The 13,123-nt window shown below is 32.1% G+C and overlaps 2 protein-coding genes and 2 long non-coding RNA genes across 14 annotated transcripts; 2 read left to right on the top strand and 2 right to left on the bottom strand.

The window, feature by feature from the left end:
* Window positions 1–733: 733 nt before the first annotated feature.
* LOC117166095 (uncharacterized) lies at window positions 734–6,842 on the bottom strand. 11 transcript variants are annotated; one of them, XM_076626087.1, is made up of 6 exons: window positions 6,709–6,842; window positions 3,036–4,517; window positions 2,281–2,550; window positions 1,866–2,202; window positions 1,371–1,492; window positions 734–1,301 (listed from the first exon to the last, which is right to left on the bottom strand). In XM_076626087.1, the coding sequence occupies exons 1-2, from the start codon at window positions 6,833–6,835 to the stop codon at window positions 3,541–3,543; spliced, it is 1,104 nt and encodes a 367-aa protein (XP_076482202.1). In that variant the 5' UTR covers window positions 6,836–6,842; the 3' UTR covers window positions 734–1,301; window positions 1,371–1,492; window positions 1,866–2,202; window positions 2,281–2,550; window positions 3,036–3,540. The 11 variants fall into 11 exon arrangements, with proteins under 11 accessions (XP_076482202.1, XP_076482200.1, XP_076482201.1 ...); XM_076626085.1 differs by having other exon boundaries at window positions 734–1,595; window positions 1,866–1,976; window positions 2,065–2,202; XM_076626086.1 differs by having other exon boundaries at window positions 734–1,492; window positions 1,866–1,976; window positions 2,065–2,202.
* LOC143303910 (uncharacterized) lies at window positions 6,293–7,047 on the top strand. The gene is made up of 2 exons (XR_013060591.1): window positions 6,293–6,658; window positions 6,748–7,047. It is a non-coding gene; the product is annotated as an uncharacterized LOC143303910 (long non-coding RNA).
* Window positions 7,048–7,852: 805 nt separating this feature from the next.
* Window positions 7,853–11,916, top strand: dpa (disc proliferation abnormal). The gene is made up of 8 exons (XM_033349762.2): window positions 7,853–8,054; window positions 8,180–8,526; window positions 8,985–9,871; window positions 9,935–10,254; window positions 10,332–10,609; window positions 10,914–11,314; window positions 11,395–11,605; window positions 11,698–11,916. The coding sequence occupies exons 1-8, from the start codon at window positions 7,955–7,957 to the stop codon at window positions 11,791–11,793; spliced, it is 2,640 nt and encodes an 879-aa protein (XP_033205653.2). The 5' UTR covers window positions 7,853–7,954; the 3' UTR covers window positions 11,794–11,916.
* LOC143303851 (uncharacterized) lies at window positions 9,090–12,993 on the bottom strand. The gene is made up of 2 exons (XR_013060512.1): window positions 12,485–12,993; window positions 9,090–9,350 (listed from the first exon to the last, which is right to left on the bottom strand). It is a non-coding gene; the product is annotated as an uncharacterized LOC143303851 (long non-coding RNA).
* Between the last annotated feature and the right edge of the window lie 130 nt (window positions 12,994–13,123).

The following is a 13,123-nucleotide window of genomic DNA, read 5'->3' as shown; positions in this document are numbered from 1 at the left end:
CAGTTTAGATAGTGTTTATAAATATATAAAGTATGTAACTACTTGAGAGTATCTCAAGTACCTTGTGAGCGCACTCGAGAATGAAGTGTTGGATCTGGTTGAATGACTACTCGTCTGCTGCAATTAAGCATAATTTACAACAAGTCAGCCAGCGATAAACGATGCAGTTTAAAGATCTGCAGAAAACAACTTAGTCAGCGTGTACTAACTTTCTAGAAGTTAGTAAAGATTCGAAACCGAAAAATTATTTAATTTGAAATTAATTAACGAAAACGGTCGTTTGGTTGCTTTGCGTTAGAACAACAATGCGTGGGCGTATGTCAAAACTGCAAAAGAGACCAGGGATGTTATGCTATATCTCAATAGTTGATATTTTTTAAAGTAATTACCAACATAGCACATAATAAGCAACAAGAAAATATTGCCAGCCGTTTTTCTTAGAATTTGAAACGTGCCTAAAGTTGGATTTTTTACAATTATCATAATTAAATGGCTATTTTTGTAACTTCAAATTAGGATCTCCTTAATACTAGTATGCAATTAAAAATACTAGTATAAAATTGCATCCAATTACGCGGTAATATGTGATTCGCGTACTCTATCTTTATATCTCTGTGCTTATGTCACTAGCCAATTCGATATTTATATCTGTTGTCATATGAAAGGGCATTGTCGCGTCACATAGTCGCCTCTATAGAGAAAAATATAAGCCCCAATAAACGGTGGTTAATCGTTTCTTGGTTTTTGTCTATGCCATTTATTTAAATAAATGAAACATTGAGTTTTATTTACAATTAAGAGGTGACACATACAGACTTCTCTACAGACACACCTTTCTTTTTCGTGAATTTGAATTACATTAAAGAATAAGTTTTCTTTTCCTCCCGAAAAATTGTTTTCTGGCACTTACAATGTTTGCTACAGACACTCTTCATTTTCGTTCTTGTAAAATTTAAGTTGTTGTTCAAGTTGTTGTTTTAAAATATTTAAATAATTCAAATGTAAGTTGATTGATTTTATATTACATTTGGAGTTATTATCGAAGCCATCACGAGCAAAACGGATCAGCGTTCCACGGGCATCCGAACTCGCTCCAAAATATCGACTTTCTAACAAACTAGGCCGCAACAGTAACAGTTTCGCTGACAGTAATGGGATACGCAAAATATCCGTGGAATCTCGAAAAGACGGCGAAACACTTGAGGATCGATGGCGAGAGGAAGCTTTCCCCTATTGCCGGCTGGTGAGAGGCTTCTTGCGAAGATGCAATCTCTTCCTCTTGAATTTCCGCACGGTTTCCCCTAGAGCGAATGTAAATATTCATATTCATATTACATTTCCTGGCTACCACATGACATACACCCGAGTACCCTGATCCATTCCCTGGTCAGTCATCGAGACATTGAACGATTGGATTTCTTGACAATTATTGGCGGACTATTACGATCTGCGACCCGCGACCTGGTATCCAAGCGCTGAATGAGATCAACATCTGGAAAATTGGACTCAACTGGACTCTAAAGTAGCTTGCGTATAAAATAAGTACCACCTGATTAGATTGTAATCTGTACACTCTCTCCTGTCTATCGTGTATTCTATGAAACATAGTTATTTTGTAATCAAATTTGTTAGGTTGTATGAGCAAATACGGTAAGTTTATATACGATATACGATAAGTTTTAAGAAATGTAAAAATAGTCGTAGTTCAAGATTTAATATTTCATTTTTTGATGTCGAAGATATAGTTTTTGAAACCATGCGAGTCGAATCTCACGGTGACATATCACAATTTTCAGAATTTAGTTTTTTGTCAACATAAGCAAGTAGCTTCATCGTTGATCTACCCGAAATGAAGAACCAATTACCTTATCCAACCATGGTTGTTGCTGCTAATCCCGAATTTTCTACTGACGTATCGCAGCCTCAAAAATCAATCTTCGTGACAACGCAAATGGACTCTCCTGTTGTTAAATTGCCTAAATTCGACAGTCAGTAGCCTCATTCAAAGATGGTTCCTCGACAGAATGCTGTAAAGTCATTGAATACCTCTTTTTTAAATTTTACCTCGCATTAAAATTAACGAAGGATTCAATCCCGAGTAATGTAAAGCCAGAATTGGTCGATCCTTTGCAAATGATTAACTTGTTTCATCATTGTTTCCAAGAAAGGTTTGCCAATTTCCTTATTGACGCTGGCTCGAAACTTAATATAACGAAGCAAAACGGTAAATACTAATATCGACTACAATCTCACAGGCATTGATTCAAGAATCATACTTACTTGTGACGAAATCATCGTTAAAAAGTTCATTATGTCGATGTAAACTTTCAAATTGTTAATAATGAATTTTCCATTGCTGAGACAGGAATCTTAGAAATGCCGTTTTTAGAAAGTCGGAATGCGATGTTGAAATTTAGGAACGATGAGGCGAATAGTCTTCAGATTGGTGATAAAGAATTTCTCCTGTTTTCATCGTCTCCCGACGAATTCTTCTCGAGCTTGACTTACCTCCTCGTACCACAACCCTTATAGCCTTGCTTGTCAAATAATCTAAAATCAAAGTAGGTGACGTAAAGAAATTGACCAATGATTCGGCTGTTTATATAAGGTTTATATATATGATACAGCACGGAAGAAAGAAAACGGATTTGCCATCCCGAATAAGGCAAAAAGCTCAATTAAAAAGATCGATTCGGGAAAATTTAACGTAACAATATACACTGATGCATCTATGTACATTCGGTTAAGATGCATTAAACGGAGACAAAAAAAGCCTATGGTTTCTGAAATAAATCCCTATAAAAGAAGCGCATAAATTATTTAGAACTTTTAACGATTGAACCAGCTCTACGAGAATTGACCGCGGAGAGGACGCAAGAAGTCTATGCTAATATCCGGATGAGAACAGCAGAATACGGATTGAGAACGTTCTTCAAGTAGCGAAGATCGTACCGAGCGAACCTGATAAAGATAAATTCATGTCAACTAACGAGGAGGAAGTGTAACAATTTTTAAAGAAAAGATGATGAATATACCTCTATATAACTTATTGGAGCTAGATAAGGTGACGTCAGAAAATAAAAGCGTAAACTACAGTTACGCATGCAACCTGTATAAAGATATTTACTTAAGAAATTTAATTTCTTGTTTAATTTTGATCTTAAGCTTGTATTTTTTATGTAAGTTTTCTGTATAAAAAATATTTGTAACTGAATAAGTAAATAAAATTATACTTAAATAAATAAACGAAAAAATAATTTTACTCTATTTATGGAAAAAGGACACATAAATCAATTTTTTAAAGCTTATTAATAAAAACGCATATCATCTTTTAATTATTATTTCTGCTTCCAGAACGTTTTAAGAATATATTAATACACCTTTAAAAATTTGGATTCAATTACTTTTCACTAAGTAATACCATAATGAAAACTTTAAAATCAATTTTCTTAAAATGGGATTTTGGCATTCATGCCCTTTTTTTTTTTTTTTTTATCAAACTTCTCAATTACATAAACAGAAATTTTTCAAAAGATCATTTCATTCATTCTCGGAACCGTCATACTTAGAGAACCATGTTCGAACTATGGATTCCGAAGGTAAAATCAAACCCACATTTCGCAATTTAGTATAGTTAGTTGGAGACTGAAAATAAATTTGTTTCGCTAACTCTTTCTCGTCGTCTGTATATTGAGTCTTTTTTGTACGCAACTGTAGCTTAATTATAGTCTTCGCCGTCGGACCTACATTCTTAGCTAGTTTATTCGTTACTAAAAAATCATCAATATTGCGAATTTTTTGGCTTAGTTGCTTTTCTAATTGCTTGCGTACATACGAATATTTACTTTGTACACATTTTGCTCTCTTTTCCAATCGCTTTACCTTTATCTGTAAAAGATTTATTTTTTTTGTTAAGGAATCAACCAATATTTTACATTCTTTGGAGCATCGAAAATCTTTTTTTGATACAAGCGAAACAACTGTCAAATTTTCGCAAGGTGTAGGTGCTTGTGCATCTAATTCGTAATTTAAAAATGACAAATCGGTATCATCCGAAGCAGTGTTAAGGAACAATTCTTTCCCCGAAGGACATAAATTAGGGTTTGACTGTTTTCTAATACTAAAATCGTCGAGGTTACTACAGTAAACATTTTCTTGAAGATTCTTATCACAGTTAATACTTTCTTGAAGATTTTTATCACAGTTAACATTTTCTTGAAGATTTTTATCACAGATTTCTCTTGGACTTGGTACTTGTTCTTGAAGCTTCTGCACTTCTTCTGTTCTTCTGTTCTGTTCTTCTACTGCTACTTCTGTGGAATCCCCTGATTCTTGCGGTTCAACAATCGCCTGTGTCTGCCCATGGGACGTCGATATTTCCTTCCAATGGATTGGATCACGATTCCGAAGCAAACGCTTTTTCGTTCCGTCGCAAAAATCTTCCTCTCGGAAATGAAGATCGCAAAGTCCTGCAGTCCTGATCGTGGAGGTCGACAAGAATCGAAGCCAACTATTTCCTGCGTGAATTTTAGTAGTGTTGAATTCTGAATGCATAATTTTCGCGAGAAGCTATAAATTTATTTTACAAACATCTTAATATAATAGACAGTCATATAATTTGATATATATGACAGTTAAATAGCAAAGCGCGACAGTTTTTTCTACTGCGGCATTGCACGCAATATGACCATCCTTTAAGCAACTTTTATTCGCAATAAATTGTTAACTTAATTTTAGAACACGGAAACTAAAACTCTGACTTAAATCTTCAACTAAAATTCCTCTGAGTCCTTAGAACAAATTATTATTATTTATATTTATGATTAAACAGCGAGTAACGTCTTAATGCCGTGTAAAATTATTATTTAAACAAAGTGGAAAGGGGGTATATAAGGATAATGGTTACTGCAGAGGGAGAGAGAGAGAGAGAGAATGGGAAAGATTGGAGAGGATAAGACTATCCAGATACGATAAAGAATATAGAAGACTGGTACAGACAAATTGTCAGAATATCTGAAGGGTTTGAGAAAGAAGAAGGAAACATTCCTAGTTACAAGATTTATACATATTGGGTTTAAGTTTGGGTCAGATTTCTCAATCCGACTGCCGCGAACAGCGCTTGTGTAGAATACATGTAAAAATGATTATCCTATTTCGTAAAATAATATCAATTATTCATTCGCCTATTATTTTTATAATTAATTTGTTATTATCTCAAGCGCGTGTTGCCGATAATCGCAAGGCGTCCGGATTGAAGATTCTGACCCAAACCTAAGCTCAATACATTAATGATATTCACTTTCAATTGAATTATGAGTTATATGTAACAAACATTTGTTGTAGCCGCACATATGCAGTTGTGTACGGGATTTAAGCTCGCTAAACCCTCGTTTATATATACATTTCTACCATAAACAAAAGATAAGGGCTTAGTTTCGATCGGGTCATTATACTCGTTCACCGCAAGACTATCAGCAACCAATACTACTGCATACGTTGTCACAGACGCACAGCTATAAGCGGAATTCACTGTAGTGGCACTGAAAGTTTTTTGCAAATATCTGGAAAACAACGGTCGACCAACAGTTACATGTGCAGGAAAAAGTTGTTCGGAATCATTCCCCCGACCCATATTCAAAAATCATCAAAAGCGGAAAGGACGTAACTGTTCCACAGTTTCATCAAAAGTGAATATCATTAATGTGTTGAGTTTGGGTTAGTTTTTTCAAGTCCGGCCGCTGTGGGACGGCCCTCCCGTACGATAATGACGAATTATGTTGTCAGGTTATCATCTGAACCTATAGTTGCTGAAAAAACTAATTAAGGTTTTGAGAAAGCTAACTCAACCCAAATGTATTGATAATATTCACTTTTACTTGAATTATGTTATAACACATTTCTTACAGTCTCGTATATGCACATTGTGCACGACTTTAAGCTCGCCCGATCTTCGTTTATAAACGAAAGATGAGAGAACGGCAACCAATGCTGACGTATACGCTGCCGAACAAAAACATTGGAGTTGTCAAATTACAAATGATTTGCACTCTGTTGAATCATCAAATCACATTGGTTAAACCTTAATTTAGGAATTAAAAAGGTTATTGATTTTTTTGCAATCTTGTAGTTTTCAGCGTGTAGAATCTTAAAATGCAAGTTCTAAGGCGAGGAATCCATTGGTTCCAAACGTATGGTATGACTATGTAAAACCGAACATTTTTATTTTACATATTACCTTAACGCCAATTTCCTCCTGTCTGCGCAGATGAGCATCGAACTGAATTTCATAGAAAGTTCGTTTGTACTAGCGTAAACAGTAAACGGTAGCCGGAGAGCGTAGATTGGCCCGAACCTAATTCAAGTGAATTCAATACTCACGATTCAAAATCCCGTCACAAAATAGTCGCAATCCACGTGCATTTATTTACAATTAACGACTCCACTCATTGGACGAATCACGTATAAAGGAACAATATGGCGTCAAAATAACGTGTAAAGTGCCCTAAAGTGTTGCTCGGTTTTTACTTTTGAAACAATCATAACTTTTGAAGCAGTGGATTTCTCGTCTTGAAACTTGCATTTTCGGATTCTACGCATTGAAAGCTATAAGATTGCAGAAAGGTCAATAAGTTTTTGGCTCTCTAAAGTAAACTCTAAAGTAAAGTTCAGCCAAATAATTTAATAAAAGTATAAATATCTTTAACCTACCTGTATTTTCTATCCATTTTTTCTGTCTTTCTGGTTTAGATGGAAATCGAAACAAACGGTGTCCATTGTGCCTTCCGTTGTTACAATGAACAAATTTACATCTATCATAAGTACCGTGTCTATGCATTGTTACTGCTGTTTTTTGAGTTATAGCAATCGATTGTAAGAAACAAGAAGAAACTTAATATTAATCACTAAAACTAAGGAACCGAATCAACGTGTCTACCTAAACTGCAAGGATTAACAATCCACAAAAATGAACTACGCTTTCTTGCATCTGTAATTGTTCACTGTATATTTTTTTTATAAAGACACTAATAAAAACACGATTCAATTGTACGATTTTGGACGATTCACGATTGCACACGTATTCTAACCACGGCCATATAAACCGTGGTTCCGATGATCAAAAAATTCTAAGCTTCACAGTACGAACGGATATTTCATCTCTCATCGTTTCTTAGATTTGCATAAGTTTCCGTTACGAAGGAAATAGCGAAGAAAGAAATGTACATATAATAGTTCGAACGTTTGACCGCTAGAGGCAGTAATTCGCAGTACGTATGCGGGTAGTCTACTTACACTAACTATTCTTTTCCTACTCTTTCCGAATCAACGAAAGGAAATAATTATTAGAAACTTGGTTTCAACAATAATAAATAACAAATAATTTATTGAACAAGCAAACAAACTAGAAAAATTTTCTGCGCCAAAACTTTCTTTAGTTTTGATTGGTTGGAGCGATTTCCTGAAATGGCTGGAGCGGAATGGTTCTTCATTTGCTTAAAGCAAAATTGAAATTTATTTCGGTCAATGAACTATTACTGTTTCATAGCAGATAATCATAATTGTATGAAAGAACTATGTTTAAAACTCTTTCATTAATCTTAATCTTTCATTAAGTTTCGCTTCCTTTTTTACTAGACTTGTCCCTTGATATAATATTATTAAAGCAGTTTTTCCTAGATATTTTCTTATGGCATCTGAAATTTAAATTTAATAAAAACGTTAGCTTCTCATCTCTAGCCTAACATAAACACGGGTTTGAGATGCTACGTAAACCACTTTTATGGGGTCTAGACTAGGGATTAATGCATTATCTTTTGTTACTAGATCCTAAGTATTGTTAGCTATCCACAGTTATAGTTTATTTCATCTTTAATGATAAGAGGCTTCAAGCGCGGGAAAACAAGTGTTTGATGTTCTTTCTTCATTTCAGAAACGTATCAGAAATATACAAAGGACAATGTCGAGTCCTATGAGATTATCAGATGCAGATAGTCCTGGGAGAACTCCTAGAAGACAAAATCAAGATACTAGATCCCCTTCTGCTTTTGGTACTCCCCGTAAGTATATATAATGTATATTTTAAAGGTTATTTTATGTTCACGCTTATAGTGTTATTGTATGTGTTACATATATTATTATATTACGATATATAAGTATTTATTCTATAAACTTTGTGTATAAGGTAATTCTGCCCGTAATGGAGCTGATAATAATGTGGAAACTCCGTTAAGATGGGGCACCACTGGTACACAACAAAGTACTTTAGGTTCTGGAAACCGGGCTGCAACAATTGTTGCTTCTTCTGAACATGAAAGTGCTATTGGTTCTGGTGATCAATTTATAGACCACTCTGGGCCAATTAATGGTTCAGAAAGTGGTCTACAATTATCTTCTCCGATTAATTATGGTACACCAAGCTCGCTGGGGTCAATACGTACCCCAAGAAGTGGAATCCGAGGCACTCCAATCAGGCATAGACCTGACATTAATACGGACAGGCGGTTGCGTCAATTTACGTTACAAGAACCAGTGAGTTAATGATATTTGATGTTACGGTTGTTCTTTAATTTAGAAACTTGAAAAATACTTCATTTTTGTGAAATGGCATAATTTTTTTTTATAGTTAGTCAAATTTTGTTTTATGGTTAATTTTAAAACTGTTTTATAAATTTATTATACGCAGATTATACTTTTAAACTTTATACCATTATGGAAAATCCTAAATAAGTTTTAATATTTTAAAAAGGTATTATAGTTACTTTAGAAGGAATAAAATTTAAGTTTAGATAAATGAAAATAAAAGTTTATACTTTATTAATTTTATCTATCAAAATATTTGATAATATTAAATATTAAATATTAAATATTAATATCATATGTTAATGTCAAATAATAAATAAATAAATAATAATATTGATATTGGTGATATTAATTTAGCGATAATGCTAATAACCAGAACAATAAATTAAAAATGACGATGACAATAGATTGCAGAAGCACCAAATGGTACATCAGAAAGTGATACGGCAGGAGCTCATTTGGTTGTTTGGGGGACAAACATAGTAATAAATCAGTGTAAAGAACAATTCAAATCATTTTTTCAACAATTTATTGACCCAGATGCAGAAAATGATGAACTGCCAGAAAATATGAATCTGTCAGAACCTTTGTATCTTCAAAAATTAGAAGAGATACATACCTTGGAGGAACCATATTTAAATGTCAATTGCGCTCATGTAAAAACCTTTAATGAACATCTTTATCAACAATTGGTTTCATATCCTCAAGAAGCAATTCCAACATTAGATATGGCAGCGAATGAATTATTCTTTGAAAAATTTCCAGCAGCTGTCCTGGAGCATCAAATTCAAGTACGTCCTTTTAATGTGACCAAGGTTAAAACTATGAGAGAACTAAACCCTACTGATGTAGATCAATTAATTACAATACCAGGAATGGTAATTAGAGTATCACGATTAATTCCACAAATGCGAGAGGCTTATTTTAAATGTAGCGTTTGTGCTTTTACAACCATTGTAGAAATTGAAAAAGGGAGAACCAAAGAGCCTACAGTATGTGCACATTGCACTTATAAATATTCTTTCACTTTAGTACATAATTTGAGCCATTTCTCTGATAAACAAATGATTAGATTACAAGAAGCTCCAGATGAGATGCCACAAGGACAGACGCCACATACTATTGTTTTATTTGCGCATAATAACTTAGTAGATGCAGTGATGCCTGGAGATAGGGTCTCTGTTACTGGAATTTATAGAGCAGCAACACATAAACCTAATTTTGATCACAATTTGCAAGCCATTTATAAGACTTATATTGATATAGTTCATTTTAGAAAGCACAACTCTAAACGGTAAGGAAATAAACAAATTCTAAAATTTGTTTTTATCAGTTGTTTATTTTAAGTTATTCATAGGTTATATGATCAAGAAGATGGAAAAGAACATAATTTTACACCGGAAAGAATAGAAATTTTGAAATCGTTGTCGCAAAAGGGTGATATCTACGAACGATTAGCAAGACATATTGCTCCTAGTATATATGCAAATAATGATGTAAAAAAGGGAATTATATTACAATTGTTTGGAGGAACTAGGAAGACTTTTACTATATATGGCAAGCATTTTCGACCAGATATTAATATATTACTCTGTGGTGATCCTGGTACAAGTAAATCACAATTATTACAATATATATACAATTTGGTACCACGATCTCAATATACTAGTGGCAAAGGTAAAGTAAAACAAGAGTAAACAGTTTAATAGAATTCGATATATTTATATATTTATGTGTACTAATGTATGTTTTAGGTTCCAGTGCAGTTGGGTTAACAGCTTATATAACAAAAGATCCAGAAACTGGACAATTAATATTACAAACAGGAGCTTTGGGACTTGCAGATAATGGGATATGTTGTATTGATGAATTCGATAAAATGAATGAAAGTGCAAGATCAGTACTACATGAAGTAATGGAACAACAAACTTTGAGCATTGCTAAAGCTGGAATTATTTGTCAATTAAATGCTAGAACTAGTATACTTGCAGCTGCTAATCCATGTGAATCTCAATGGAATAAGAATAAAACTGTACGTTTTTCATCAATTTTATATGAGATAAAATCTTGTAATGTAAATACCTTAAATTATTCCTGTTATTAACGAACCTATAGTCTTTCACGATCTTTCTATATATACTTTCTTTAATGATGTTATGTTTTTATTTCTGTAATCACGAGAGCAATGAGATAATCTGGATTTTGTTTGTAATAAAGAGATTTCAATTGTTTCACCAACAACATAACAACTTAAGACAATAACGTTACAAGGTTTAACCAGTATACGAATTTTATTGTGGTTATAGAGTGCATTATATCAGAATATATATTTTCAGGTGGTTGAAAATGTGCAATTACCACATACACTGCTTTCACGATTTGATTTGATCTTTTTAATATTAGATCCACAAGATGAAGCATATGATGGTAGACTTGCAACTCATATGGTATCTTTATACTATAAGACAATAGACGAAGATGAAGATGAACTGATAAATAGAAGTATTGTTCGTGATTATATAGTTTTTGCAAAAGAACACGTTCATCCTGTCCTCAATGAAGAAAGCCAACAAAGACTGATACAAGCTTATGTTGATATGAGAAGAGTTGGAAGAGGATATGGACAGATAACGGCATATCCTAGACAATTAGAGTCTTTGATACGTTTATCTGAAGCACATGCTAAAGTGCGATTGAGTTCCGTTGTAGAGTTGCAAGATGTTGAAGAAGCTTGGAGGTTATATTAATTGATAAGTATATAATAATATCAATAGAAACCTTTTAAGTAAATCTGGATATTTAATTCATTATCAATAGGTTGCACAGAGAAGCTATAAAACAATCAGCAATTGATCCATTAAGCGGAAAAATAGACATAACTATCTTAACTACAGGTATATCTACAGGAACTAGGAAAAGGAGGAAAGAACTATGTGACGCAATTCAAAAACTAATTGAAAGCAAGGATAAAATTCATATACTTAATCAACAAAAACTTTTTGCTGAAATAAAACAATCTTCTGAATTGGTTAGTAAAAGTACTGTACATATAAGTATAATTGTTATAATATGTAAACATCAGTATCTCAGAAAACTTTTGAAAGTTGTTATAATTTTTAGCTTGTTACACGAGATATGTTTGATGATGCTTTAAGAGAGCTGCAAAGTAATGGATTAATAACAGTAATTGGGAGAAACAATATTCGTATTTCTTAACTTATTTTGTATACTTCATCATTTTAAGCTAGACTTATGTGTGAACAAAGTATATATAAAGCAATGAATATATACTTTTATCATCTTTTGCAAATTTGTATTAAATATATCTTTCATCATAAATTAATATTATTTATTATGTGTAATATCCTCAATCACATAATCTTAAATCTTAATCTATATGATTTTTATCATCAAATTTTTAAATATATAAAGCAGTGGTTCTCAATCTCCTTCTTATAAATATATATCACCAATATATTAAATAGAAACAAATTGGTATAGTAGTATATTAATCCGGGCCCTTCCACATGATAATTTATCAATTAACAGTAATTAGTGGGTTGATAAATTAGAAACTGTAGGTCACAGATTCGTCTTTAAGAATTTTGCAACAAATAAGATAATCAAACAATTTATAATTTGTAAAACTTGCTTATAAAATTTCATTTATTTTATTATCAAAGTTATTATTGTGTTATATAGGAAAATTTATTAATACCGGTAATTTATGATGAGAAATTTCACCAATAGTATTAGTTCAGTTATAAAACAGTTACAGTTACAGTTCAATAAATATGTGAAATTTTTCATGATTATTATATGTTATTATATTATTATTGCTTATATTACTTTTATACTCATACTTATATTTATATTATTTTATTATATTATATTATTTTATACTTACACTTATATTTGTATTTATTTATTAAAATTCTGTTTTCAATTTGTTGAGTTTTTAACATTTTTGAATGTTACATATATACTTTTTATTATTCTCTATACTAATGCTTATATAAATTGATTTTTAAACGACTTGAATGTTAATAAGAATTGAAAGATATACATGATAAAATTACAATACTAAACTTAACCATTATTGTACATTAGCTGAGAGGAAATCTCCTCTCTGATATTGCATAATGTAACAGTATTATATTTTATTTAGCTTAATTTTAATTTTATTAGCATTAATATTCAATTTCTATCAGAATAAAATTAAGAAATTTATAGATAATAGATTTTGTAATTAAACATTATAGATTTTCTATATAAATGTAATTTTTATGAAAGCAAAATCTTTTAATTTTTTTTAATTTGAACTGCTAACCATTTTTAGATTTGTATTGCATAACTTTGAAATATATATTACAAAATTTCCGTATTTTTATTGTATTACGTGCATGTGAATTTTATTAAGCTGATGCGCATTCGTAAAAATCCCCACCAAATGTATTACACTTTACAGTGCACTGGTTATCATTTCAACCATTATTTCATGTGTATCCGATCCTCCATTTAAATGAATTATTTGAAATTAAGTATG

This window comes from Bombus vancouverensis, chromosome 17, assembly GCF_051014615.1.
Source record: "Bombus vancouverensis nearcticus chromosome 17, iyBomVanc1_principal, whole genome shotgun sequence".
NCBI lineage: Eukaryota > Metazoa > Arthropoda > Insecta > Hymenoptera > Apidae > Bombus > Bombus vancouverensis.
Note: the sequence above shows the minus strand (reverse complement) of the source record. Positions and strands in the feature narration are given on the sequence as shown.

Bases quoted from the DNA above. Each gene is read 5' to 3' on its own strand.
- dpa (XM_033349762.2), top strand. From the start codon at position 7,955: ATGTCGAGTCCTATGAGATTATCAGATGCAGATAGTCCTGGGAGAACT. The intron at 8,527-8,984 runs GTGAGTTAATGA...CGATGACAATAG, and splicing joins AATTTACGTTACAAGAACCA to ATTGCAGAAGCACCAAATGG. The intron at 9,872-9,934 runs GTAAGGAAATAA...AGTTATTCATAG, and splicing joins AGAAAGCACAACTCTAAACG to GTTATATGATCAAGAAGATG.
- LOC117166095 (XM_033349768.2), bottom strand. From the start codon at position 6,835: ATGCATAGACACGGTACTTATGATAGATGTAAATTTGTTCATTGTAAC. The intron at 4,518-6,708 runs GTAGGTTAAAGA...AAATTCACGCAG, and splicing joins AAAATGGATAGAAAATACAG to GAAATAGTTGGCTTCGATTC.